Source organism: Chroicocephalus ridibundus, chromosome 9 (assembly GCF_963924245.1).
Source record: "Chroicocephalus ridibundus chromosome 9, bChrRid1.1, whole genome shotgun sequence".
Taxonomy (NCBI): Eukaryota; Metazoa; Chordata; class Aves; order Charadriiformes; family Laridae; genus Chroicocephalus; species Chroicocephalus ridibundus.
This window is the reverse complement of record NC_086292.1, coordinates 38,896,413-38,922,379: the sequence shown is the minus strand read 5'-3', so window position 1 is coordinate 38,922,379 and position 25,967 is coordinate 38,896,413. Positions and strand designations below refer to the sequence as shown.

At 39.0% G+C, this 25,967-nt stretch overlaps 1 protein-coding gene across 1 annotated transcript; it reads left to right on the top strand.

The window, feature by feature from the left end:
* The first annotated feature begins 10,513 nt into the window (after positions 1–10,513).
* Positions 10,514–25,266, top strand: SLC27A2 (solute carrier family 27 member 2). Its single transcript, XM_063345378.1, has 10 exons — positions 10,514–11,032; positions 13,270–13,479; positions 14,228–14,386; positions 14,904–15,028; positions 18,736–18,930; positions 19,265–19,355; positions 20,953–21,151; positions 21,762–21,859; positions 23,879–24,009; positions 25,090–25,266. Exons 1-10 carry the CDS (start codon positions 10,555–10,557, stop codon positions 25,264–25,266), a joined length of 1,863 nt encoding a protein of 620 aa, XP_063201448.1. The 5' UTR covers positions 10,514–10,554.
* Positions 25,267–25,967: the final 701 nt, after the last annotated feature.

Below are 25,967 nucleotides of genomic sequence, written 5' to 3'. Positions count from 1 at the left end.
CTATTTCTGCTATATTACCAATTAAAGTGATTTGGTAGAAGATATCTGGTGTGAGCTGGTCTTAACATATTCAACAGTTTTTACATATCCTTACTTTTACTTTACTCATAGAAACTTACTCTGTTCAACAATACAATTGTGAGAGATTTCAGTTCCTCCTAGTGTCTTGTCAAGGATACTGCTTGCTAAATTCCAACAGTCTACACCCACAAGAAGAGAATTTGGCACAGCTAATCTTATCTGTTAGCTATCAGGAACAACACAGAAGAATCCAGTGTGCTTCTTAGAAAGCAGGTTTCAAACTTCCTGAAGTTCAGAAGTCTAGACTGTTCCAGTTGGGAAGAATAAATGCACCTCAAAATATTTAAATGACTTTTTTTCCCTCCTTTAAGCTTATAATTCTGTTGTCAACTCTGAACTCCAAAACCAGTAGAAATATTTTGTAAAGTAAAACAATTTATTTAACATATTTCCCTTTAACTTGTGACTTATAAAGGAGCTGAAAATCAATGTACTATTTTCAAAGTCCTTTGAAGGAGATTTTTATTTTAATTAAATAATATAAAATCTTACTTTATCATTCTTCACACTCAGAAGAAAGATATAATTAGATTTAATCCCTTATCCAACCAAACAAGCTACATATGTAAAATGGCTGGAAATACTTTCTCCCTAATACCAGCTTCAGCGAACCTGATTTAATCTTTAAATTTGCTGACAAACTCTACATGGCTTCTGGCTATTTTTATAGTTATTGAAGGACAAATCCTGTAGTTTTCTCCAAATGCCAGTTCTGGGTACTTTTTGGAAGTTTTTCCTTGTCAGGACATCTTCATTGTGCGACATGATGAATTCTTCATCAGACTGAATACAATCTGCTACAATGGACTTTTGACTACAGAATGAAATACTTACTCCTATGAGTACAAGGACTAAGTAAAACTGATTTCCTCTCTTTTTGTGGAATTAATATGGTAAATGATAAATCATAATCATAAATTGGATGGTATTTACCATAGCCAGAGATCAGAATTTATAAGGCATCTCCATTATGTGGACACACTGGTATCTAATAGCTCTGCAACCTTTTTGCTAGTTGGGGCACTTAAGGGGTCTTTTTATTCCTATCCAGCTAGCTATTACCACAAAACTTGCAGGAACTTAATACCATTGAGACCTATGACCCTTTCTCAAATTTTTCTGAAACTAGCTAACAGGTTCAAATTACAGGGAGGGGAAGGAGAGAACAGACACAGACATATATGCACATACACAACCCACAGTCATATAACCTTATGTTCTTAGGAAGCAAGACTAAAACCTTCCTTGTCTTTAAGAAATCAAAAGATAAAAAAAATTCTCCTGTTTGAAAGAAGATGACTTATGTAGATGTCTTCTATATGAACCTAAGGTAACAATGGGTCAAAATTCTGTAAGATTTTTAGCACACTGGTATGATTCAATTCTTAGTGTATTATTTTATTTTATTTATGCAATCATTGCTTTTCATATCTTTCCGTTAAAATGTCTTTAAAATTTCATTGCAAAATGCAATCAAATCATATATACAATCAAAATGCATTTCAACATATGTAATTCAAAAGAACATATCAATATTAATATGTATTGCACTAAATTTCAAGCATGTCTGATAATTCAGGAAATAATTTAACTCCTTTTTTGGGAACCAGATAGCTGGAATACTAGAAGGATGTAGAGAAACACAGTTATGTATCCCCACTCTGGGGATTCATTCACTAACTGAGCAAAGGAAATGGTACAGGTAGTAGAGGTGCATATATATAAAGGGCAGGACATTGGCCAGCAAGAAGACAGAAGCTGCAATTGAAATAGCAAACACAGTGACAGAGCTCTGGGGAGAGAATCGTTAGACAAAACTTTTGGCTTAAAAGTAGTCCAAAAAAACTGTTTGAAACTGAACAAATAAAATAGTCCTTGTTGACTGAATCCATCTGATTTCAGGACTTTCCACTGCCCTTCTGGCTACTCACAAATCACGTTACATCATAGAAATGACTGATTTAATAATTAATTTATTTTCCTAACAGAGCTTGCAGAAATCCACATTCTGACTAGCTACACTATATGTGCACGTAAACATGAGTAGCAACATACATATAAATATCTGTTTTAATTTTAGACATCATGTTTCTATTATAGAAAGGTGACAGAGCTGAAGAAAGTTCTATGAAGGCAAAGGATTTGGTGATCATAATCCATGACATTTTACACTCGGTCATTTCCAAAGGCAGCGCAGTGCTGACTACTGAAAAATGCAGGAGGTTCATGCAGCAAAAGGCACATCCCTTGCCGGGATACATTTCATTCAGACCAGTATTTCCATGTATACAGTAATGTGATCTGCCAACGTTTTCTAGGGTCAGTACTGTGACAATACTTTCTGTCAGGGCTGCCAAGTGAACTTCGTGGCTCCAGGACATTTGAAATCTCTTGAATCTCAAATATATGGTCTTGCGACATAGCCTGTTGTACATTACCATTTAAAATGTGGAAACTGCTTTGCGTCTTTCTTGAAGAATTTTTATAAAAATGATTAAAGTAACTTTGCTGTGCCCCTGAACTAACAACTGCATCCAGTTTTCTTCTCACTACTGCTGGAGTTAAAATTTCAGCTACACCACATTATACATCTGAACAACAGTTTCAAAAATTCTGATTCCTTTAACCATTGTGTGAGTTGCAAATGCAAGTAAGCTACTGGCCTCCTAATGTGAAGGGCTTTTGCATGATTATTGTGGCAATACTTAGCATTTGTTCCACCTGTTTTCTTTCTTGGAAGAGACAGGAAGCCTTGGCTCTCCAATAACCTCTTATCCATCCCAAGCTTCCAGGAGAGGATGGCCCAATGCACCAAAGTTATTAGACCTCTGTTTACTTCAGGGAGGATGCTACAAAAACCAGCTTTCCTCTGCTTCTCCTTTCTACACTGAAGAGACAACCTGAGAAGAGGAATAAGCCATAGAAACTCAGTCACTCTGTGCCGTTTCTTGAGCTTTTGAGCATTCCCTTTCACAGGCAAGCAATTACTCAGTTACTGTTTTCTACTATATGCATGCAGTTTATTCCTGTGAAAGAGCCTGAAGTACCCTTAGACTAAACTAGATAGCACATCTTGTCTGTTCAGTTTTCTGCTGCTCAGCAAATAAGGCTGTGAGAATAAAGCCTCTTTTTTCCCTCCCTTTTTTCTAAGAAAACACAGATCTATGATTAGCACATTCCATCACTTGATGCTCTTGTTGGCAGCATCAAAGATTGTTGCTTATACTGTAATGCCTCTTAAAAGTTTGCTGAATATAAGCTTGCCTTGATGGTAGGATAGTAACAAATTATACAAGTAGGGCTTGATTTGAGTCTCGTTCAGAGGATTTCATAAATTCATTGCAAGTTTTATGCTGAATCTGATTCAAGCCTAAATTCAGTTGTTCAAAACCAAGACTGGATTTGGACACATGAATGTCACTTACTCTTCCATCACAAGTGAAAAAAAGAAAGGCAAAGGTGTAAGGTGGTGGAAAGGAGTAATTTTAAATTCTCCTGAGGTCAAGGCTCAGCTAAGCTTTCTGCTTGATCCTTACCCTTTCACCTCCCCTTGGCCACTTCAGTTCTTGATAGATACCAAGCCCTCAGCAGAGAGCAGGGTGCAAGTAGCTTCCTTGCAATGACTGGGATACCTGTACTGACCTAACTATCTGAACTCTGAACTAACTTCTGCTGGCATAGCTCTGGAATGAGTTTGGCTGTGTATCTGTAATGAGCTAACGGAATTCAAAACCCATTTATGGGATGGAAACATTTTCTCAAGTCCATGAAAGAGAATTGAGCAAGGCTCCCTTTGGAGTTTCTGTATTAGGAGATGAGATCATTCCTGAGCTTTGACAGCTCCCTTCCCTGATCCTGAAGAGCACATCTGTTCTGATGAATCCCAACTATGTCCATCCAAGGAAGAGGAGGATGGGCTCAGTGCCAATAATCTAGTTACCATCCAACACCAGTAATCTCTCACATGTCACTGTAGAATATTACAATTTTGTTCCTAGAATTTCATACCAGTTGCTTCTAACACCTCTGCAACAGAAAGACGAGTCTCTCTATGATTCAGGCAGCTTCACCTAGAATTTCTTTAGCCAGTCATAAATGAGCTGAGAGCTAAATCTAAGCTTACCACTCAATACAAAGTAGTTTAAGATTTTTAATTTCAATAGCCTAGAAACAAACACAGTATTGTATGGAAATCTGGTGGGCAATTTTCTAGCAAAAGAAGTTCTTAGTTGCAAAATGCCAATTTATTGAATTGGAAAGGTTTCATTAAGAGGTTTTAGATAAAATAAATTTGGGCAGAACAGAGGAAGGGTTCCCTTTCTTGCTTCCACTTTCTGCTGCAGTTTTCCACGCAGGTTGCTGGGAAGACAGACACAGTCTGCTGTGAGTGCTACATGTATGCTGCAAGCCTTCAGGCTTTGCAGCAAAACACTTAGCTATCCAACTAGAGATACTAGAGGCTTTTGAAGACCAGGTCCCCTCTCAAGATACCATATACGCTTCTAAACAGCTGGCTAAACTACTAAGTCATGATACGCAGGATGGAATAGCTAAGATCCATAGTTATTAATTACATACATAGTAATAGTATTGTCATTTCATGCTGCTCTACTACCTCTCATCTTCTGTGAAGTGTAGCAGACCTCCCGTATGTCTACACTATTAGATATCTATAGATGTGGCAAACAAATTTGAACTATCTATGTGGTTTTGTCTAACAAGTCAGGGCATGTTTATTCACAGACAAGTTGCACCATTTTATCTTTTAAAAGCAATGTCATTAACATAAAGGAATATAAAAGAGCTTGTCACAGAGTGTAGCAAAGTAAAGGCACTCTGTAACATCCAGATTTCCTGCTTTTTGGAAGGACCTGGGTAATCCATTAGACAAAACTTTCTTGGAAATTCCAGGGTCACAGGAGTGGTTCACTTACTTACTTTGAATGAGGCTTTTTTGGAGGTTGGTGATTGCAAAATATTTCAGTGAACAGAGGTGTCAAATCAGTTGCAGATTGGACCAGTAAGTCAGCTCACCTAACTGACGTGCTAGAAATCCTAATGCTTTACAAATTTGTAAGCATCATCCCTCAGAAGTGGGGAAAGATCTGGAAAAATACCAATAAACTGCTGATGTTAGCACAGTTTAAGTGGTGCCAAATCATGTATTTCACTGACCTTCATCTCCTGAACCTCTGCCAGACAGGGAGAACAAAAATGGAATGGCTTGAACTCTGCCATGGGTAGATTCAGTGATTTATCTCTCCGTAGCCTATGAACTTGGTTCCAACATTTACAAAAATTATTTTGCCTGGTTAATAGACACCTTGCAATCCATGTAGAAGTGGGAAGGGAACAGAAGGAGAATTTGAGATGTAGCACGTAGTGAAGGGAAATCAAGCTGCTGCTTATTATCTCCTCATTCCCTCCTTTGCATCGGTCCTAATATTGGTACTAATATGACCCCTTGATGAGCTAGTTCTACTCAGTGAGTCAGCAGAGAACTCATCCAGCAAAATACAGTTTTATGCTGGCTTAGTGAGCTGAATTCATCACTGAAGTGTCAGAAGAGCACCAGAGCTGGAGCAAGAGAGGCAGTGGAATTAGGAAGCCACATAAGGAGAAGAGGGAAACAGAATCACCCCTTTTGGCAGTACAAATGAATTAGATCAGGTCATTTTGCCTCATCTGATTGCAACCTTACAGAAACACTATGATAATACTGCAAATAAACCTTTAGTAACAACTGTAGTAGCTGTGAATTTGAAAATGGGACAAAGGCATTTGAAACTGGAAACTGAAGATTGAAGACTTCGGTTCAGCTGACTGAAAAATACCCAGTTGGCGTTTTCAGTGGGAAGGGTCAGGTGAAACAGGTAAGAAAAGAACCAACCCAGCTGACCTGTTACACAGGTTCAATAAAGCCACAAGTTATCCACTTTGAATCCCATCTCAGTAATTAGGTAAGAGGTGTTTTGTGGTATGATTATTGCCACTTGAGCTAGCTAGAATGGACCATGTGGCCTTGTACCATTACAGTAAGGTATCCCACCAAACCATAAAAAAATAGAAAACAGAAGAGAAAAGAGAGGAGGCTGTCTGCACAGAAAATGCTGCAGCCTGGAGCATCCTATGGTTAGCCAACATAAGGACTGCTGTGCTTTCCCACACTCCCCATCCACGTACTTTCCCCTTAACTAACAGTACAGAGAACTTGAATCTCACTTTAATACGAATTTCCAGTTACTTGTTACCCTCTGGTGACATCTCGTGGATCAAAGCAAGATATCCCTGCCTGCTGGCAAACCCTGCAAAGCCTCAAGTGTCTGAACCTGCAGAGTGGAAGTCTCCTTCCCAAGTCTAAAGAGCTCTATGGCATCCTACAAGGTTTAGCATTTCTTTATTTTTTCCTGCCTTTCCAGCTCTGTGGATAGTGCAAATGAGCACTGTAGCAACAAGTCCCCTTCAAAGAACTGAAAAAAGAGCTAAGCAGGAAAAAAGCAAATGAGAGAGTAGAGCACAGAAACCAAGAAAAGAGGGGAGTACTGAATAAATTTCATGAGCTATATTTTCTATTAGTAAAACAGATTCTAACGTCTAAAGCTGAGTATAAGCAAGTGTTGAGTAATTAGGATTTCACAGCTGAAGTCAAGGGGAACCTATGCACTGCTTGCCACAGCGGCAGGAGCACACAAATAATCAGCAGCACATAATCATAGATCATTGTACCCTGCAAACAGTAACTAACCCTCCCAGTATGCCTGTGCATCATTCACAGGGGCTGGAACTAAAGACTCAGCTCAGATTCATGTTGTGACAGTAAGAAATGGAAAAGTTAGTAATACTTTGCTAAAAATACTAATTGATTTTGGAGGGTTAATTTTGGGGCCTCCATTTCAAAATACTTAGGCATTCATTATATAAGTTAAATTTATATAAGTTTATTATATAATTTAATTATATAAGTTTAAATTATAGCCTCATAATGTAGGAAAAAAAATAATTTCTACATAACAAGGAATACAGTCCCTTGGGACCTCTGCAGGCCCCTTGAAATTCGATCCATCCTCCATGGAGGATATTGATGCAGAGAAAAGAAAGAGTTCCATGAATGTCAGCCATCACAGAGCTATAGCAGAAAGGTATCTGTATTTCAAGTGCTTCCACAAAGCATTAGGAGACTGAAAGCTGGAGATGAGGAGACTATGGAAATGGAACATACATGGGAAGTCATAAACTCATTAACTGAGTGCCCACTGAAACCACAGTGCGCAGCTGCGAGCAGCATCTTTCTCCCACGCAGCCTATGACTGTGCAGGCTCTGCAGCAGTGTTTGGGCAGTGCCAAACCTTGGCAAGAGGCCTTCTGCAGAGCCGGGTCCCATGGGCAACATCCAGCACAGGACAGCCCTTGACCAGTTTCCAGCACAGGCTCAAGCACGCGTGCTTCTTGTAACACTAAACAAGCGTCAACCTATCATAGGAAGCCCCATCAGCTCTCTCCAAAAAATCTGCATTTGGAGTAGTAAATTGGAAAAAAAGGGAAGATAAGGTATTAAATAGGGTTTGTTGAACTATAAAACCTAGCAAACAACTAAGTCAATAAAAAAGCACTCCTTGTCCCTAGGCTAGTAATTTTTAAATTGATACTTGGTTCAGCAAAAATACAGAAGCATACTGCAATTTATAGACAAAGTGACAGCTGTTTGAGAAAAAATATCAATATACACTGTAACATAAGCTTCCATAACATTAGTCAAGCACAAAACAGCCTGCCTGGATTAGTAATTCCCTCACAAAAATAATTTAAAGAACAGAAAAGTACCAGTCACGTCAAAGTCATGCCACATCATATGTGGCACATGATATATTAACCTCAAACAACATATAAATTAACAGTTAATTACCTATTAAAACTGATATAGTAATGAGAAATACTTGAACAAACAAAACTATATCTAGCAATGGACTAACACACCTTCACCCCTTGGGATTACTGCAGAAAAACAGATTGTCCCAGTGGGCAGCACAGACTAATTCCTAACAGGGTTTTGCTTTGTATGGTTTTAGAGAACAAAACAAAATTTGTGATAAATGGAAAGTATCAGCAAGAACACTATAGACATAGGTAGGGCTTGGTAAATGTTAGAGGAAATAACAGGTACTGAAGAAGTGTAGTTTGTTTCAAATTTGGAGGCTATCCAAATGCCTAGTAATGCTGACGTAATTACTATTTAAACAGTTGAATTTTAGTTGCCATTGCTAGGTTAAGCATCAGTAAATATTGCCTCTGAAATTTAACTGTCTCAGCAAGCTAGCTAGCTCAGGACTAAAATCTTTGTAGAGCTGAAGACCTTTACGAAGAGCCTGTAATTGGAGGACAGTGAAAAAGGTTTATCTCAAGGAATAGCTTAGAAGAACAATGTGATGTGAAAAAGCTGGCCAGCAAACCAAGTATCTGTTGTGGGAAAATGTACAAGTTTTTTAAAAAATTAGTCATGAATAACAAGGCAGTCAAAAGTCCTTCAAAATGTCACTGGGGTACATTTTGATCAACTAACCTGAGGCTTTTAGCTCTGCAGGCTGCTAATAATCGTAATACGATTCACTGCTAAAGTTACAGAAGTAATGCCATTGCCGATGTGAGAAAGTCAGAGCCATAACTGAAGAAAAGATTACACAGGACAATTCGTCTTCCGAAAGCCCATTGCAGGGCCACAGCACAAAATTGCTACATGCTCTACTGAGCAAGAGGCTATAATTAGTTATGGTAGTTCATCAGTACTTTGGAAAGACTGGCCATGAATGTAGCCAGTAGGGTATACTAATTTCTCATACTTCTCTCAGGCAGTTACCATCAGATAAAGAAGCTTTCAAAAATTTTCTGTAGCTTTTACAGCTGTGAAATAACTTTTAAAAAAACACCTGAGGCACCAGTTTGAAACAGTAGCTCAGTTACAGAAGAACTGTAAAAAACCCCTCTAATTTATTTAAATACTAAAGCACGATGATAGTCAAAATTTACCCTAGACATAAACCAGTTAATTTTCACCTGGGCTAGCTCCCTGAACCAACTCTTTGCTCAGTCCCATGAGTTCTAACGCTGGCTCATGGGGAGGAGCAGAAGGAAAGGCAACGCTGGCTGTAGGCCACTTGCAATCAACCAGGTCCAGTTTCAGCTGCAGAAGCTGCCTGGGAGGTCTGACCACAGCTAAACTCTGCTCCCTCTCGCCCTGCTTGAACATCCAGCACTCGCGTTGCATTAGAGCTAGCCACAGCGCACCAAGCAGCAAAGTGAATTTTTCTAGCAGGGGAAACAAAGTCTGCAGCGAAGAAAAAAGTTTCCTGGCAGATCGATGACCGGAATCAACTCACCTTGTGGCGAGAATATCAGATTTGACATAAAAGGGGAGCAGAAAATTGTGAAAAAGAGGGCAGGAAACTGTCCTCCTGGTGGCACTTAGAAAAATAATGAAAAATAAGTTAAAAAAAAAAAAAAGAAGAAAGAAAAATCAGTCCTTATTCACAGTAGTGGCTGCTTAAACGTCACAAAGAAAAGCACTGGGTTGCTGGGTCCAGTCAGAAGAGTGAAATTCCTGGATTTTGCTTCAAGGTTGTCTGAGCAACTAATGTGTCTTTTAGCCTTGGACAAGAGCAAGACAGAGAGACTGAGACTGTAAATTCCTTTTGTGCATCTAGAATACTAATAAATGTGGGATTTTTTAATTAAAAAAAAAAAGTCACACCTCAAATTTTCAGTTGGCTCAGCCATTATTTATGTATTAGACTATTTACCACCAGTAAGGAATAGCACCAGGGCTGGCAGAAGAGGAGGGTAGGAACATGTTCCCCAGGGCAGCTCACCACTTAATCTGCCAGGGAGCCAAATCCTAAATTCCTCCCGGTGTGAACCTTGCCTAGGCTTGGCTGCCTTTGCCACTGGCCGACTACAGCTTCAAAAGGGGCTGGTGGCTCCTATCCCACGCAGGAGGTATTCAGCCTCTGAGAGAGGCACCGGTCCCGATCATAGTGAACGATGCTAACCTTCCTCCTCGAATCTGCGTGTCTCTTCCGACGCGGGACGCCGCAAGGCTGCGACTCCACCTGGGCACGCACCGCCTGCCGCGCTCCCATCCCCTACAGCGGCCATGAGGCAGGCCCTCTAATTGCGGCGGGGGGCGATGGCCGTCAAGTTAGACAGCGCTGCCGGGGGAAGGAGCGACTGCGAGGGTCAGCCAGCACCTGAGGCGGCCGCGGCCTAGGCGGGGCTCGCGGCCAGGGGCTGCGAGGAGGCGGGCGCGGCCGTTGGTCCTCCCCCGTCCCTCACCGGGCGCGAGGCGCGGCCGTTGGTCCCCACCGTCCCTCACCGGGCGCGAGGCGCGGCGGTTAGTCGTTCCGCCGTTCCCCGGCGCGAGGCGCGGCCGTTGTGCCCGAGCGTGCGGTGCGCGGCGGCGGCGGGACGGCACGGGACGGCGGCATGCTGCCTGCTCTATGCACCGCGCTGGCGGGGCTGCTGCTGCTGCCGCTGCTGCTGCGCCGTACCTGGCCCTACTTCTTCCAGGACCTACGCTTCGCCCTCACGATGGCGCGGGTAGCCGTGAGGGCGCGGAGAGCCGGTGCCCGCCGCCCCGCCAGCACCCTACTAGACGTCTTGGGGCGGCGGGCGCGGCGGACCCCGCACAAGCCGCTGCTGCTCTTCGGGGCCGAGGTCTGCACCTACGAGCAGGTGGAGCGGCGGAGCTGCCAGGCGGCGCGGGCGCTGCGCGACGCGGCGGGGCTGCGGGCGGGCGGCTGCCTGGCCCTCTTCATGGGCAACCGGCCGGCCTACGTCTGGGTCTGGCTGGGCTGCGCCAGGCTGGGCTGCGCCGTGGCTTGCCTCAACTCCAACATCAGGGGCGCCTCCTTGCTGCGCTCCTTCCAGAGCAGCGCGGCCACCGTGCTGTTGGCGGCCCCAGGTGAGGAAAGCACCGGCCGCGGCTGGCAGGGAGAGGAGCGGGACCGCGGGGGGCTTCTCGGCTGCCTCCCCGCCGTCAGGGGGCTCCTTGCCGGGCCGGTCGGTGGGCTGAGGTGGCAGGGAGGCCTTTCTGTCCCTTGGGACTCCCCGGTGGCGGGCTGGAGCAGAGGGACGCTTTATTCTGGTTGTATCCCATCCTCTAAACTTGGGGATCTGAGAAGTTGCTTCAAACCAGATGAAAGGAAAAAGCGTCCAAATAATTTGCACCATGTTTTCAGCTCATGTGCAAGACGTGGGCATTGAGCTCTGATACCTTGTTAGCTATTTTATAAGGGTAACAAAGACATAGAAATAAAATAGCCCTCGATCATAAACAACATAATGAATTCACAGTTATGTTTGCACAAATGTCCAAATTACAAATAAACAAGGTAATGCAGCATTCTCTTGCTGCAGCTGGACAGCGACTTACGACACATGAAGGTGGTTGCAGTCTATATAATATAAAGCTTTTGTCGGGTTTCAGTTCAAAGAAAAAGGCATGAACCCATGTAGGCAAACCATATTCCTTTTCTATAGGAGAGAGACTATGACATGTTAGTATGTTTTCAAAGGAGAGCTGCGTTCTGTCCATATAGAGCAGAGACCTTATTTCATGCCCATCCTTTATATATATTGGCATGTGTATGCATACATACAGTATGAATGAATGACTGTATGGGAAGTCAAAAGATACTCTTCATCTGCCTAGAGTTAACAAATTCTACGTAAATACATACTCTGTCTCAGCTTAGATAGTTGAACTCACTCATCAGTTGTATGTAACTGAGGTATTTTGTATACCCCAAAACTTTAGGTGTTCACATTAAATTTTCTCCTTTTGTGATAAATTTCTGCCTCACTGAGAATAAATTCTGTGCAGTCGCTGAACTTTCAAAATTAATCAGTATTTGAGTTACTAGCATATGTGGGAAAAGCTATTGTGTAGGAAAAGTATTTTTCCTACTTCTATAACATACTAAAGAAGTCTTCAGCTCTAAGAAAAAAAAAGTAAAAGAAAAAAAGTGAGCACTATTCATACAAATTTACTATGTGCTTGACTCCACTAGTGATTGCTGGACATCAGGAGAGGAAAGAAGTCTATGTCTCTTCTGTTGGACCTTGGTTCTCTCTGTCCTTATTAAGTTTCATCCTTTATTATCTTGCTACTCCATGCAGAAGAAAATACTGTCTTATCAGATCTTACCATCATATGAGATCCTGTCTGTGTGATTGAACAGATAGGTTTCTGAAAAGAAGCATGCTGAATTCATTAATACAGTTTATATGTCATTACAGTTACTTATACCTACATTAAAATATGGATTTCAAAGTTTATTGGAGGGTTACTTATCTCAGTGAAAGTGCTGTTGAGGATTCATTTTAAATCCTGTGGATTATCTATTCAAGTAAAAGCGCCTATGAGTTGGAAGTCTTTTAGTCTGTATTCCTAAAGAAACAAGGTGCAAGCCGTTGCATCAGCTGTTTGGTCACCTTCACTTGAATCCATTATCCAGCTTCTTAAGGGACTAAAAGTCTCGGGGACAACTACGTTCTTTCCAACTTGGTTGAAACTGGCAGTGGGTAGAGAAGAGAGATCTGCATTGCTGCTTCAATTAGAGTAATGCAGATGTGACTTGATCATGCAGGGAATTAGCCTACTCATTGCACATAACTGAAATCATGTCCAGGCTTCAGTAACATCACTGGTTGCTGAGTCACTTTTCGTTCTGTTTTTCAGTCTTTCTTCCATTTCTGTTGGGACTTGAGAAAGATGAGTTTCATTGTTACACATAAAACATGGTGATTTTAGCAGCTAACTTTGTGTGGGCACTTGCCAGGTGAGGCATTTCCCCACGGTAGAGGGAAGGTAGCAATGTGGAGCTGGTGATGCCAGGTGTACGCTCCCTCAGAGTCCCACAGGGTCTGTAGGCAAGGGGAAGAGTGGTTGGATTGCTGCTCTGTAATTCTGCTCCTGCTGCAGAAAATCAGATCAAATCAAATCAAATCACTCCCAGTTTTGTGGGGAGACACTGTTCCTCTGCAGTCTTTTTTGCTGGATTCTGAAGTGACTTGAGCATGAGTTTCTCCAGCAGCAGCTAAACATGAAAGCTGCTGAGCCAAAGTTGATGCACTGATAGTACAGGTCACAGAATAGTACAGAATTTTCTTGTAATACTTTTTTATCTCCTTTTTAAGAATTGAAGGAAGCTGTTGAAGAAATACTGCCAGTCTTGAAGAAAGAAAATGTTAAAGTTTATTACTTAAGCAAGACATCTGCTACAGAAGGAGTTGAGAGCTTTCTTGATAAAGTAGATGCTGCTTCAGATGAGCCTACTCCGTTGTCTTGGAGATCAGATACAACCTTTAAAACTCCTGCCATGTACATTTATACTTCTGGTACTACAGGTAACGTAAAGTCACAAAAACTGTATGGAAGGCCACACATTCCTCCTGACATTGTGATTTTTTTAGTAAAGAAGAAGAATCTGTTACTTAACATTAATTCCTACTCTCATTCATTCCCCCTCAGGAAACTGAAAATTTGATATCTGGGGCTAGGCACTCCCCTGGAAGGGAGGAGGTATGAATTTGAATCCTTGTTAAGGGCTCTAACATCTGTGTTCTTACAGAATAGGCTAGCACTACCATCATTTTGTCTTCCAGTAATTTCAGCAAGTAATCTATTCAGCTGTATCTGATGGGAAACCAAGAAGACATTTCCTAGTATGAATTTCAGTTTCATCTAGGATGATTCAGAACTGCAGGAGATACCTAATTCCAGGAGGGATGCAAGACCTGAGATTAACTTCTGTTTTAGCATTCCCATTCCCTTTGCTCAGCATGTTAGATTGTTGAAATCCCGTTTCCTCAATATCCAGGTACTTGCTATTCCTAGTTAACGTAGTTTTGGAAATTTGGGCACTTAACAGGGGGTAATCACCTAGAAGTTACATGTGGGAAGACCTGTGCTCACTAAGGCTAAACTCCAGTGTGTTGCCTAGACAGAAGCTACACACCTCCCTGAACTCTGGGACTATCACTTTGCATGAGGGAATGAGAGAAAATCTTTTCTTAAGCCCTTGTGAAACCAACTGGTCTTACTATGTTTACTGTTGAAGTGAAGTTACACACGTTTTTGCTTGACTTTAAATAGGTCTTCCCAAGGCTGCAGTGATTAGCCATGAACGCATAATGCTAGCTTGTGGTTTGTTTGATGCTGGCAGTGTTACCTCAGAAGATATTGTGTATACTGCTCTACCACTCTATCATAGCTCTGCCCTCCTCGTTGGGGTCCATGGATGTATCATGAAAGGTACCGTGCACTTGACTAGTATGAATGAATGTGTTCCTGTGCAGAATTCATGCACAGATATGATCACGGATATAGTAAGCCTTTCCTTAGCTACCAAACTTCGAGCTGAAATACTTAGTTATACAAGTCTCTTACCAGAAGTTCCGTAACTCAAGAGACGGTTTCATTTCTCTGTCATCTTCATATGACTTGCACAGATCTTCACCCTGTACAAATTTTGTTTCATCACATGGACAAACAGGATATAACCTGTCCTACACGGCAGCTATTTGCACAGTTTTAGAGTAAATTAATACAGAGTTTCATCTGCAATAATAGCCCTTAACTTCTTGATGAACAGAAACAGAGGTTAAACCAATTATTCAGCATGGATTGTATTTCAGCATGTTTTAGGGTAAAAGCTATATAACCCTAATTCTACAAGTTTTCTACAATGTTGTGCCAAGAAATTCTATACAGTCTTATGATATAATAAGAATTGTTCCTTCTGTTATTTGTTTTACTTTTTTGTACACAGGTGCAACTATTGTTCTGCGTGCCAGATTTTCAGCAACCCAGTTCTGGGATGATTGCAGGAAATATAACGTAACAGTGATACAGTATATTGGGGAAGTGCTTCGGTATCTATGCAGTGTGCCACAGGTAATATTAACCGCCTTTCTTTTTTGGCTAATTAAATTACTGGGAATATTGATTATATTAGACTTAAAATCTAACTATAAGGGGAGGGGGGAAAAAAACCAACCAAAACCTTCCCTAATGAGGTCTGTAATCTCATTGTATACTAACATGAACATTTTTCAAGGAGGAAACAAAAAAAATGGAGCTTGGAGCTTGAATTAATCATTCTTTTGAATAGTGGAACAATGGCAATCCATTAATTGACATTCTGTTAAAATGGATAGAGAAAACACTTACCTTATATAAGCACGTCAGCTGCAAAGCAAAAATGAGGATTTTTCTAGGAACCAGTTGAGCTGTGCCATTTCATATTTGGGCAGTGTGAGTTTTGGGGGTTTTGTAGCTAAAATGTCCTAATCCAAGCTAGTAAGGTGATCCCCAGGTGAAAATGTTAGTGTGATTATTGAAAGAGTGACCCCTCTGAAGATATCCTTAATGTACTGTCCTCATAGGGTACCTATTCATAGGCACTTTCCTGCAATCATATTAGTTAATCCTGAATTTAAAAAATGTGTTTGCTCAAAATGACTTTCACAGAGCTAGGCCTAGTGAACAGCAATTAGAATTAAGTAAGAACAAAGGTGGTATCAATCAGTATCCCTAGCACCATTTGAAAACTATAAGCCAGAACAGAGAATCAGATCCACAGTTTCTTTGTAGTTTATGTATGTGTGCAAAATATCACATATACAGAGATGTCATTCTGATGTCAGTTACAGAGATATGAAATAACTTCACTGAAAACCAGTAGAATTCCTCAGGAATTGGGTATCTAAGGAAGATTCTGCTGTGCTTTGTATTATTTCTTCATGAGTTATTAGCCCAAAATGAGCTGTTAATAAAATGAAATTTTATAATAATCAGAAGATTTAGCCTCTGGATTAGGCCAGCAGTCTTCAACAAAAATTGTGAGTGAAGGAGATTTAAACTGAGTGAAAGAAACTGGGCACTTGAAACATATAATTAAGAGTGGTGATAAGTTATACGTCAGTCTTGCAGTTCATGGAAAATCACAATTAGCAAAACACTCATAATTAGCCAATTCTCAACTGGTATAAATAAAAGAGGAAAAGTGAAAAAACTAGATTATCTTCTTTCATGCAGAATGTTTTTTTAGGAAAATAAGATTAAAGAATGAGCTAATATACTAATTTTTAACAGAGTATTGTTTCTTGATAGCATGCATGCATACACAAATATAACTGAGTCACAGGGCATATGCTGTGAATTCCTAAATTCAACCAGTATCTCAAAGACATACAGTTGCCAGCCAAGTATAGATTAGTTCCCAAATAGGGTGAGTTTGGTAATGTTAGCCACAAAGAGATACTTAGGTTAACCCTTAAAGTGACCTGTTAATCTAAAACAACAGATTTGTAAAAAAAATTAGGAACACGAATGGCTGAACCTGAAGCCCACTGAATGATAAAGCTGAGTGGTATTTGAGGCTGTCCTACTGACTACTCATTATTTGTGGCTGCTTATCTACAAAGGTCAGGTTTTAAGAAATACACAGATAGCTTAGCTTTCATTATTTAATATAAGGATTTTTGTTTACTTCGTACATAGAATTTAATACCAGTGGGGAAAACACTTTTACATAAGCAAGGTTTATAAGCTTAATATCTGACCCCATGTACTCATATGCATGCTACTTTGAGTGCACAAGTCTCCCAGAAAGATGAGATTAACATTTGAAGAATGCAAGAACTTGACCAAATAGATATTATTACTTAAGCTGTTGTGGTGCCAAAAGGGCTTGGCCTGTTACTGCAGATGTAACAGAGACACGGTCTTTTCCATGAGAAACTCACAGTATAAGCAAGATCCGCATTGATGTAGGGTGTCATCTGTCCTAACTAATGCCATTTAATTATTGAACTTCCTTATTGTGCTGGTAACTTTTATTTATGCTACCATTTCTTTGCTTTATATATCAACAGGAGAAAAAAACTCCATATGTCACAGTTTTCTTTCTGATTATATTTCCAGCTAATTTACGTAGTTATTTCAGAACAAGTGAATAGTCCAAGTATGATAAAAATCATCTTAAGGGTGAATCATTAAGTCCTTCCTTCCTCCTTTCATTAACTGTGAGTAATTAACGGCTAAATAACAAGTTTTCTTTATCTGCCTAAGCAAATGGTGAAGAAAGATTGAAAATACAAATTTAAGAACAAGAAAAGATGAGGGACAGTGTGTAGCCAAGCAGCATCCTGTCCCCAGTGAATAATTTCAAAATAAAGTGTGTAAACTCAGATGTATAAATGCCCAATCAACTAACGTATCTCCCATGAGAGACTAAGGTATTGTGTACAGTACTGTAGAGGATCATCTACAACAAAGACTTTACAAAAAGCAAACAGCAAGTCATTTAGACACTATGCATAATTTCAGCAGATTTCATTGTTCTATTTTAAGCTTGGTTCTGTGCTAACAGGTTAATGGCAGATCTCTCAATATCACAGACAAGACTATATATTAATGTATTTCTTCATTAGATTAGATTTAAACATCAATTTCTAGACCATTGTGCAGAAAAGCAATAATAATCCAGAAGTGGTGTGACTGAAATAAAAAAATAAAATTTAAGTTTTACAGTATTTAAAAATTTGGGACATTTTATTGTGGCATTTTTTGGTCTTTTTGGGGAATATGACACTATAAGACCAATACCTGTTTGTCTTAATGGCCAGATTTCTCTCTTGAATCCCTCCTTGAAAGAACGTTTTGCAATTCCAGTGTTCTGTGCCCATCTCTACTCCTACCATCTACTGCATTGCCCTCTGCATTGTATTTCCTGAAAGACACAGAGCCAACATACTTATTCTGCACAAATACTTGTTCTAATCTGTTGCTGATAGAATAGTCTTATTCTTTCAAAAAAGTATTCCAAGTTATGAAGCCAGTATGTATTTAAAAAGACTCTTCATGCCTTAAAATATTATTAAATTATGTAATAAACAGTTGGAGAAAAAGGCAGGAAGTGGGATGAAAGAGCTTTTCCATATTTTGCTAAAATTCTCTCAGGCTATTGTTACTTATTAGCACATTAGGTATGTTTATGAATTACAAGTGTCTGACCCAGTTCAGTTGTTCCTAGTGTTGACGATAAATATAAGCATTTACGAGAAGGCATAAATCCTCACTATGTATTTATTACCTTATTGTGTAAACAGAAAGATCTAATAGCACTATTAAAAATTATATGAAGTGTAGTAATAGAATTTTTAGCAGGCTCAATCCTGCATTTAAAATGGGAGAAGGAGTTTCCTTTCCACCCAAACACCATTTTAAATTCTGCAAATGTTTTGCTGAATTCAGGGTAAATTACACTCTTCTGCAGATAGTGACCACAAGGCTTACAAACAAAATAGTTTAACGTGGTGCCTGAGTTTCATTCTGGCTTTGTGTAGAATTATTTGTTCCTGTCTTCATCCAAATCAAAAGTTAACTACTAAATACAGTTAGATACATAACCTAACTTGCCCAGTAATTTCTTTTCTTTTTTCATATCATAATAATGAGCTTAATGGTACTGATGTTTGCACACATTTTGCGTCAGAATATGCTCAATACTTTTAAACTAAAGTTTCCTTAAGCGTTTTCCAGAAGTAGAAGCTTTCACTCGGCCAAAATGTAAATTCATGACTGTTTCTTGTTTCTAGAGAAACAACGATCGGGATCACAAAGTCAGACTTGCCATAGGAAATGGAATAAGGGCTGATGTTTGGAGGGAATTTATCCGAAGATTTGGAAATATTAATATTTTGGAGTTTTATGCATCAACTGAAGGAAACATTTCTTTTGTTAATTACACTGGAAAAATTGGTGCAGTGGGAAGAGTAAATTGCCTGCAGAAGGTAAGAATAACAACAAAATCTGACATTTTGTCCTTCTTGGTGAAGTTTGGTATATTGCTGAGGGCATATACTAGGCTGCTTGTATGACAAGTTGCGAAGAACCCAGAGCCCAGTTATGAACTTCTCCCTAAGTAAAGTGTATAGCTGCCCATGCTACATATCACAGATATCTCTTGCTAGTTCAGGCAAAAGGACATTTAGACTTGGCACGTCCAGTTGAAATGTGATGAATTTGGCTCCTGTTGAGCAGAAAGCTGACTATGTAGTATAATTCTGACAATATTTTTCAAGATTGAATATTCATGTGTGTATACATTTTGCAAATTTTCACTAGAAAATCTTACGCTATGAACTGATTAAATATGACGTAGAGAAAGATGAACCAGTCCGAGATGAAAATGGATACTGCATAAGAGTTCCCAAAGGTAAAAACTTAACTCCTTCAAAAAAATTCAAAAAAAGGTATTTACTTCTTAAAATCACATCTCTTTGCATCGCTTCTACCTGGAAAGATACTAAGAATTGCCATTGAGTAAGGCAGGTTTTTAAATACAAGTTAGAAAATATGTAACAAATCACATGCTGTTGTAATACAGCATAACAGAAAGGTAAAGTACAGCGGGAAACGCAGGATCTGTATACTTAGATTTTAATAACTTTTATGATTTTAATAATGGACAGACTAACATTTTTGAGTACAGATCTTGACTTCCAGCAGGAGCTATTTAGCTCTTCTCAGAATTTGTACTTAACATGCCACTAAAGAAACATTTGCAAAACAGAAAGCAGTTCTGTTTTCCAGCAGTAGCTGAAACTTTTTGCCATTGGCAATAGAGAAAGCACACATGAAATACTTACTTTATAATATATCTTAATATCAGTTTTCATAGGAGGGATTTATATATTGGCACAGGCAAATCTCTGTTTAAACCAGATACTTGTGGTACTTCCTAATTTTGTTGCATTCTGTTACCTGTGTAGTCGTTACTGTGAGCGAGTCCAGAAATGTTCACCTTCTCTCTACATAAGGGAACAGGTGGATGGGTTATCAACTGTGTTAAATTCTCACTGCTGAGGAATATACCAGTTATGTTAAGTGTCTGTCCCATAGGCATGCTCTTTCCTATGCCAGCTCTCCCTATGCAGTCTCTTGAGTTGGGATGAGGAGGGATGTGCACGCATATATTCCAGATTTACATAAATGCACCCAATGTTTAAGTTGCTGAACTGGAGAGATGTGGAAAATATCTGCAATGTAAGAGAGAAACCCATGAAGAAGTGTGAAATTGCAGGCCTGATGGGGACAGACTGTAATTTATTTTGTATAGAGATAAAATTCACTCCAGTGTGTAACATCCATGCAAAGCTCTATATAATGTGGGGTTGAGTTTCAGTTTACATAAACATACAGGTGCTCCTGCTCTCTTCATAAATTACTCCACCTCTAGCACATCAAAGAAATAAAGAACATATTAAGCAGACTTTTGGTCTATTTTACATTCAAAGTAAGCAAGCTGAACTCCAATATTTGTTTCCTAAATCCAGCTGAATCTTTTGGTTGAGGGGCAAGGGTGGCCCATGCCGCTGAATGGTCACCCCCTAAAAACATGCCTGGTGCCATGTATAAGTTTCCTTTGTAGCCTACTGAGTCAGGTGTTTTAAACTCAGGTGTTTTTAACTCCTACTGAGTCAGGTGTTTTAAACTGAGGTTTATGAAGCTGTCTAGAGAAACTGGGCAACTATTTTCTACTTACCAGACAAGACCTCAGAGATTCTGTTCTGCTGCATTGAAATAATCAGGAGATAAATTAAAAATAATCTTCTGGCATTTTTGAAGGGCTAGTGAATCGAGAGGGCAAGGTGAAACTCAATCTGTACCTCCAAAACTGATTTTAAAAGATGATGATTATGAAAAAATTCTCAAATAACTAGCAGCTGCAAACTTCACTGATGTAATAAAAATCAGTTATTTTGTGGCAATTTACACTTTGCATTTTAAAAAAATGTTTTTCCTCTTCATAGGTAAACCTGGACTACTGATCTGCAAAATCACCCAATATGCACCATTTAGTGGCTATGCAGGAGCAAAACAGCAAACAGAGAAGAAGCAATTAAGAGATGTATTCCAAAAAGGGGATTTATATTTTAATAGTGGCGACCTTTTAGTGATTGACAATGATAACTTCATTTATTTCCATGATCGAACTGGAGACACATTCCGGTTAGTTTGTTTATTTAAATTCTTGTCACAAGAGAAAATTCTGACTCATTCGCAAGTTTGAGTTTATATCCAGTATTTCCTACTGACTGATGAAGAGGAATTTCTCTGACTTTGGTCAGAAAAAGAAAGGACTGAGTCACCTCCACTGTTGTATTTTATCAGTTGTGTTCCTAGTTACATACAGAGCCTACAAGAGGTTCAGTTTAGGGTGAAGAATGAGTGCTATTTTGAATAGTCAGAAGCCTGGTTCTGTTCTATGAATGACATTGTGGTTTCACATTCACTATACTTCTAAAACTCAGCATAGAGCGTAGGATGAAATCTAAGGTAAGTAATGTTTGGGAGTTTTGTTTGTTTAGAGCCATTTTAAGCATGATTAAACTAAGCGTGTTAAATTCTTCTGAGATTTGAATAAACTGGAATGCATTGTTGAATTTTGCGGCATGTTTTTGTCTACTTTTGAGAACATGTTCCTTGTTCTAGCGCAAAAGAACTTTCTGATCTCAAGCTCAGTGCTCAGCCGATTGTAAAGTCAGATATTAAAACGCTGGAGATTACTATATGTAATGCACATAGAAATCATGACTTCTATTGACTGCTTATTTTCCAGGTGGAAAGGGGAAAACGTTTCTACAACAGAAGTTGCAGATGTTTTAGGACTGATTGACTGCATTGAAGAAGTTATTGTATATGGAGTATCTGTTCCAGGTATGAGTGAAATACTTGAAGTATTTCAACAAAAGAATTTTTTAAAACATGAACAAGATACCAATATACTGAACTGCAGAGTATAGGAACACCAGCTTATTTTTTGTAAGCTACATTCGATACATTCCATCATTTCAATGTATACAATATTAATTAGCTAAAAAAACCTAGCCAAAGCTTATATTAACATAGTATGCCAAGAATACTAACAGGAGAATGGAAGAACATTTGAGATTAAGTATCTTGGATATAAACATCGTTGTTTTCACAGGAATATAGCCCTGAAATTACTGTAGAGTGGGACAAACAAAATAGACTTGAATTTCTACAAGAACAAACATCACTTAGGAAATTGATTCCTCCCTTTTTCACCTTTCTTCAACAATCTGAAGGAATGCAAGAAGTTCTAATGGGTTTACTGCCTTTTTTCTACTCCTCAAAAATCTTTGAACCTTTATAAACTCTTTAAGTGCTTATAGCAGCTTTTTTTTTTTTTTTTTTTTTTTTCTTCAAATTTGAGACGCACTGCAACTAAAGGCAGATTCCCAGGTATATTGGAAGATAAAAGAGGGAACAGATACAGCTTTACGCTACTTTCTTGCCTCCTGTATTTTGGAGGTACCTTCCTGTCCATGTTTTTCACTTACCCAAAATCCACAGGACACCCATCTAGACCCTCACTACAGTTGCCTTGCGATGGACAGTTAGAATGGAACCCATTCTTAGAGTTAATATAGGGATCTGAAATCAAACAAACAAGGTTAGATTTGATCGAAATCCCAGGTACTGTGTTGCGCAAGTGGTTTGAATGAGGTGGCATAATACATTGCATGCCCTTAGAGTAGTCTGAGGAGGAGGAGGAATTTTGGAGCCCCTGTTAACTAAGTTAGCAGATATTAATAGGTATAACAGATTAATTATTAATTCATTAACAAGTATCACACTTTTCCAGAAAGGCTTCCAGACTATGGTATGTCATAACATGGGTCACCTCAATGACAATTTAGTATTTTGGAATTGAAAGGCATGTTAGAGATGCCACTCTTCCTACATCCACCATTTCCTTCCACCATTTATTCATCATGTGAGAGATTCTATTAATGTTACGATCCGCTCGCTATTTCCTCTACTAAAAGTGGAAGCCATGAGAATAGAAATGCCCAGTGTTTCTGAGGCTAGAGTAACAAGGCTATTTATAAACCAAGATGAGATATTAGAATAGTGAATTTAATTGAAATAAATAAAGTCTTTATTAATCATGTATGTCTCTGCTACACCTATTGATTTAAGTAGAGAGCTTGTGCTCTACTTTTCTTCAAGCATTAGATGCTACACAATTCTGGGAAAGCATTCATACGGTTCTAATGTAAAACTTCATATAAGAATATTACTTATTTCTTCCTACTTTACCTGTGACCCCAGAAAGCAGAAGGAACACTAAAAGAATTGTGTTTAAATGGTGCCCTGTCCCTCAGCCACAAGAGGAGGGAAGAAGCCCTCTCAGTATGTAAAGCAAGTAAAAAATCTGAAGTACTTGGATTTTTACAGTGCTTAATTAATAATTCTTATGGTAATAAATAATGGTAAACTGGGTCTTACTCCTTTTTGTCTTCTTTCTGCATGGATGAGATTGTCGGCACAGTGAGTACAAGCAGATTTACCATGATTTATTGTAAAGTAAATTAACCCACACAGTTAAATGCTGCTGCAGGTGGACTTCTGCCTCAGAGCACCAAGACCTGATTTTCCAAAGTCTTTCCAACAACGTTCAAAAGGAGAATGATTTTCAAAATATCTGCCATCTATAATTCTGGTGCCAGGCTTCCAAAAGAGTTTGGCATCTAGCATGCTGAAGCCTTAAGCAAATCTAATCACTTGCATCTCTAAAGGAAAACACAGTTAGCGTGTTTTCTAACGTGGCTTAGAAGGAAGGGTTCACTTAAAGGGCAGGGGAGAGGGTTAGCCTGAACTTGAAAGTTAAATATGAGCTACCCTTATTTGCTGTCCTTATTTCTTCAGGTTATGAAGGCAGAACAGGAATGGCATGTATTCGACTAAAGGAAAACTGGGAATTTAACGGAGAAAGTACTTACAGACATGTTAGCACTCACCTTCCGAACTACGCAAGACCTCGTTTTATAAGGATTAAGGTAAAGCAGTGTTCCTACGTAGCTTTTGTGCGTCCATCTGGATTGTATTTTCTCATTTCTATGAGGACTATGGACTTTCTAGTTATACTAACAATTCCCCAAAGGGCGTCTTTTGTCTCTCACTTGCTTTTGTCACTTACCAATATGAAAGTAGAACTGCGCCCAGATGTTTTTTTCAGGCTGAACTCAACCAAGTTGCATGAGCAGCCACAGTATACCTCGCACATTTTATAATGTAAAATCAGGAAGATCTCTTAGTAGAAAGTACATTTCTTGTTGGATTCCTTCAGCACAGTAACGCAGCTGTGTTCCTAGCTCTAGTGCAGCTCCATCTACAGACTGTTCTATGCAAAATAAAGATCCCCACACAAATAAAAGCTTGCAAGAGAAGCCTTACATTTTTTTCCTACAAGTAAATAAATAGCCAAATTCTAAACTGAATTTTAACTTGAATTAGGAAAATGTTGCAAGAATGTCACTGTCACCGTACTTCTGAAGTTATTTATTTAAAATAAATGTTGCTCCTCTGAGAAAGGTTGTATATTCACTGAGATGATTCAAGAGGACTAAAGCAGAGATCTCAGCACGTCTAATTATTTAATCAATCTTTAAACTTTTGAGTTCTACAAACAAAACAGTTGACCAGTCAAGGTAGTGGTATGTCTTGCCATCCCATGTGAAGTACAGAGTCTTGCCCCGTGTCCAACTAGCATTTTCTTTGCTCTTCTTTTCTGTGAAAAAAATCTGTTGTTTTTTGATCTCAGAACGTAATTAAATACATTTCTGGATAAAACCCTTCATTCTCTCTGACTAAAAGCTGAAAACTAGTGTTTTCCTGCCTCATTTAAATAGAATGCTAAGGTAAGCCTTTCACTAGTGTTTCTGTGTTCCCAGCATGTTCCACAGTCCAGTTATTATCTGATGAATGCAGATAGTTTAGACCTTTATTAGCAAGGCTTTGACTTCTGTGCTGTATGGGTTTTCTTTGAATGATTCCCTTTGAATTGAGGAAATCTAATCATCTAATTCCCACGATTATATGCTGACATTGATAAGTAGAGATGCAATTTTGTTTTCTAGAGTGCCATTGAACTTACAGCAACTTTTAAGTACCGTAAAGTACAACTAGTGGAGGAGGGTTTCAATCCAGCAGTCATCAAAGATCGCCTGTATTTCCTGGATGACAAAGAAAACCTGTATGTACAAATGACACAGGACATGTATAACTCAGTAAAAAACCACATCTTCAAATTGTGAGCATGTAAAAAAAAGTAAATCTGTGTTTTATAATATTTAGTTTTTAAAGCATCTATTATTCTAACCTTGTCAGGAAATTCTATTTATTAATATTAGCAAATATCAGTATCTGAAATAAATTGTGAATGTGAGATTGTTTTAATAAAGCAGAACTTCAGCTCTACTTGTATCTTAGCCTGACTTCTCCTCTCCTTCATACTTTGAATCTTACCTACCTTCCTACTGCGTATGGATCTATTGTTAATGCTGTGAATGTTAATATTGGGCACCTAAGCATGTGAAAGTGGACACAATACAAGACATCTTTATACAAATGCATTTATAGTCATACTAAAGGGTGATCCTCTGCATTAGTAAAAATTACATCCCTAAGTCAAAACACAAAACTCATTAAAAAAAGACCATTAACGAAGCTTACAGTTGTCTCAAATTAACTAATAAAAAAAAGTCTGTATTAGATGCTTACATTAACTTTTATCCATGCAGCAGAGATGCCCTCTTATTTTTTATGCACCAACTAATACATACATGGAATGAGAACAATTGATAAGAACTAAGACATACTTTCCTTCAGGTACAAATAGAATAGTGGCAGGCCAGATGCTTCAAAGTAAAGTGTTGCTTAGATTTCCCTAGGATTTAAAAAAAAGGCAAATAATATTACAGAATGGGATAAAATAAATCTGTTCTTACTAGAAAGG

Excerpts from the sequence above, each read along its gene's own strand:
- SLC27A2 (XM_063345378.1), top strand. The coding sequence starts at position 10,555 with ATGCTGCCTGCTCTATGCACCGCGCTGGCGGGGCTGCTGCTGCTGCCG. Across the intron at positions 19,356-20,952 it reads CTGCATAAGAGTTCCCAAAG|GTAAACCTGGACTACTGATC; the intron begins GTAAAAACTTAA and ends TCCTCTTCATAG. Across the intron at positions 21,152-21,761 it reads CGAACTGGAGACACATTCCG|GTGGAAAGGGGAAAACGTTT; the intron begins GTTAGTTTGTTT and ends CTTATTTTCCAG.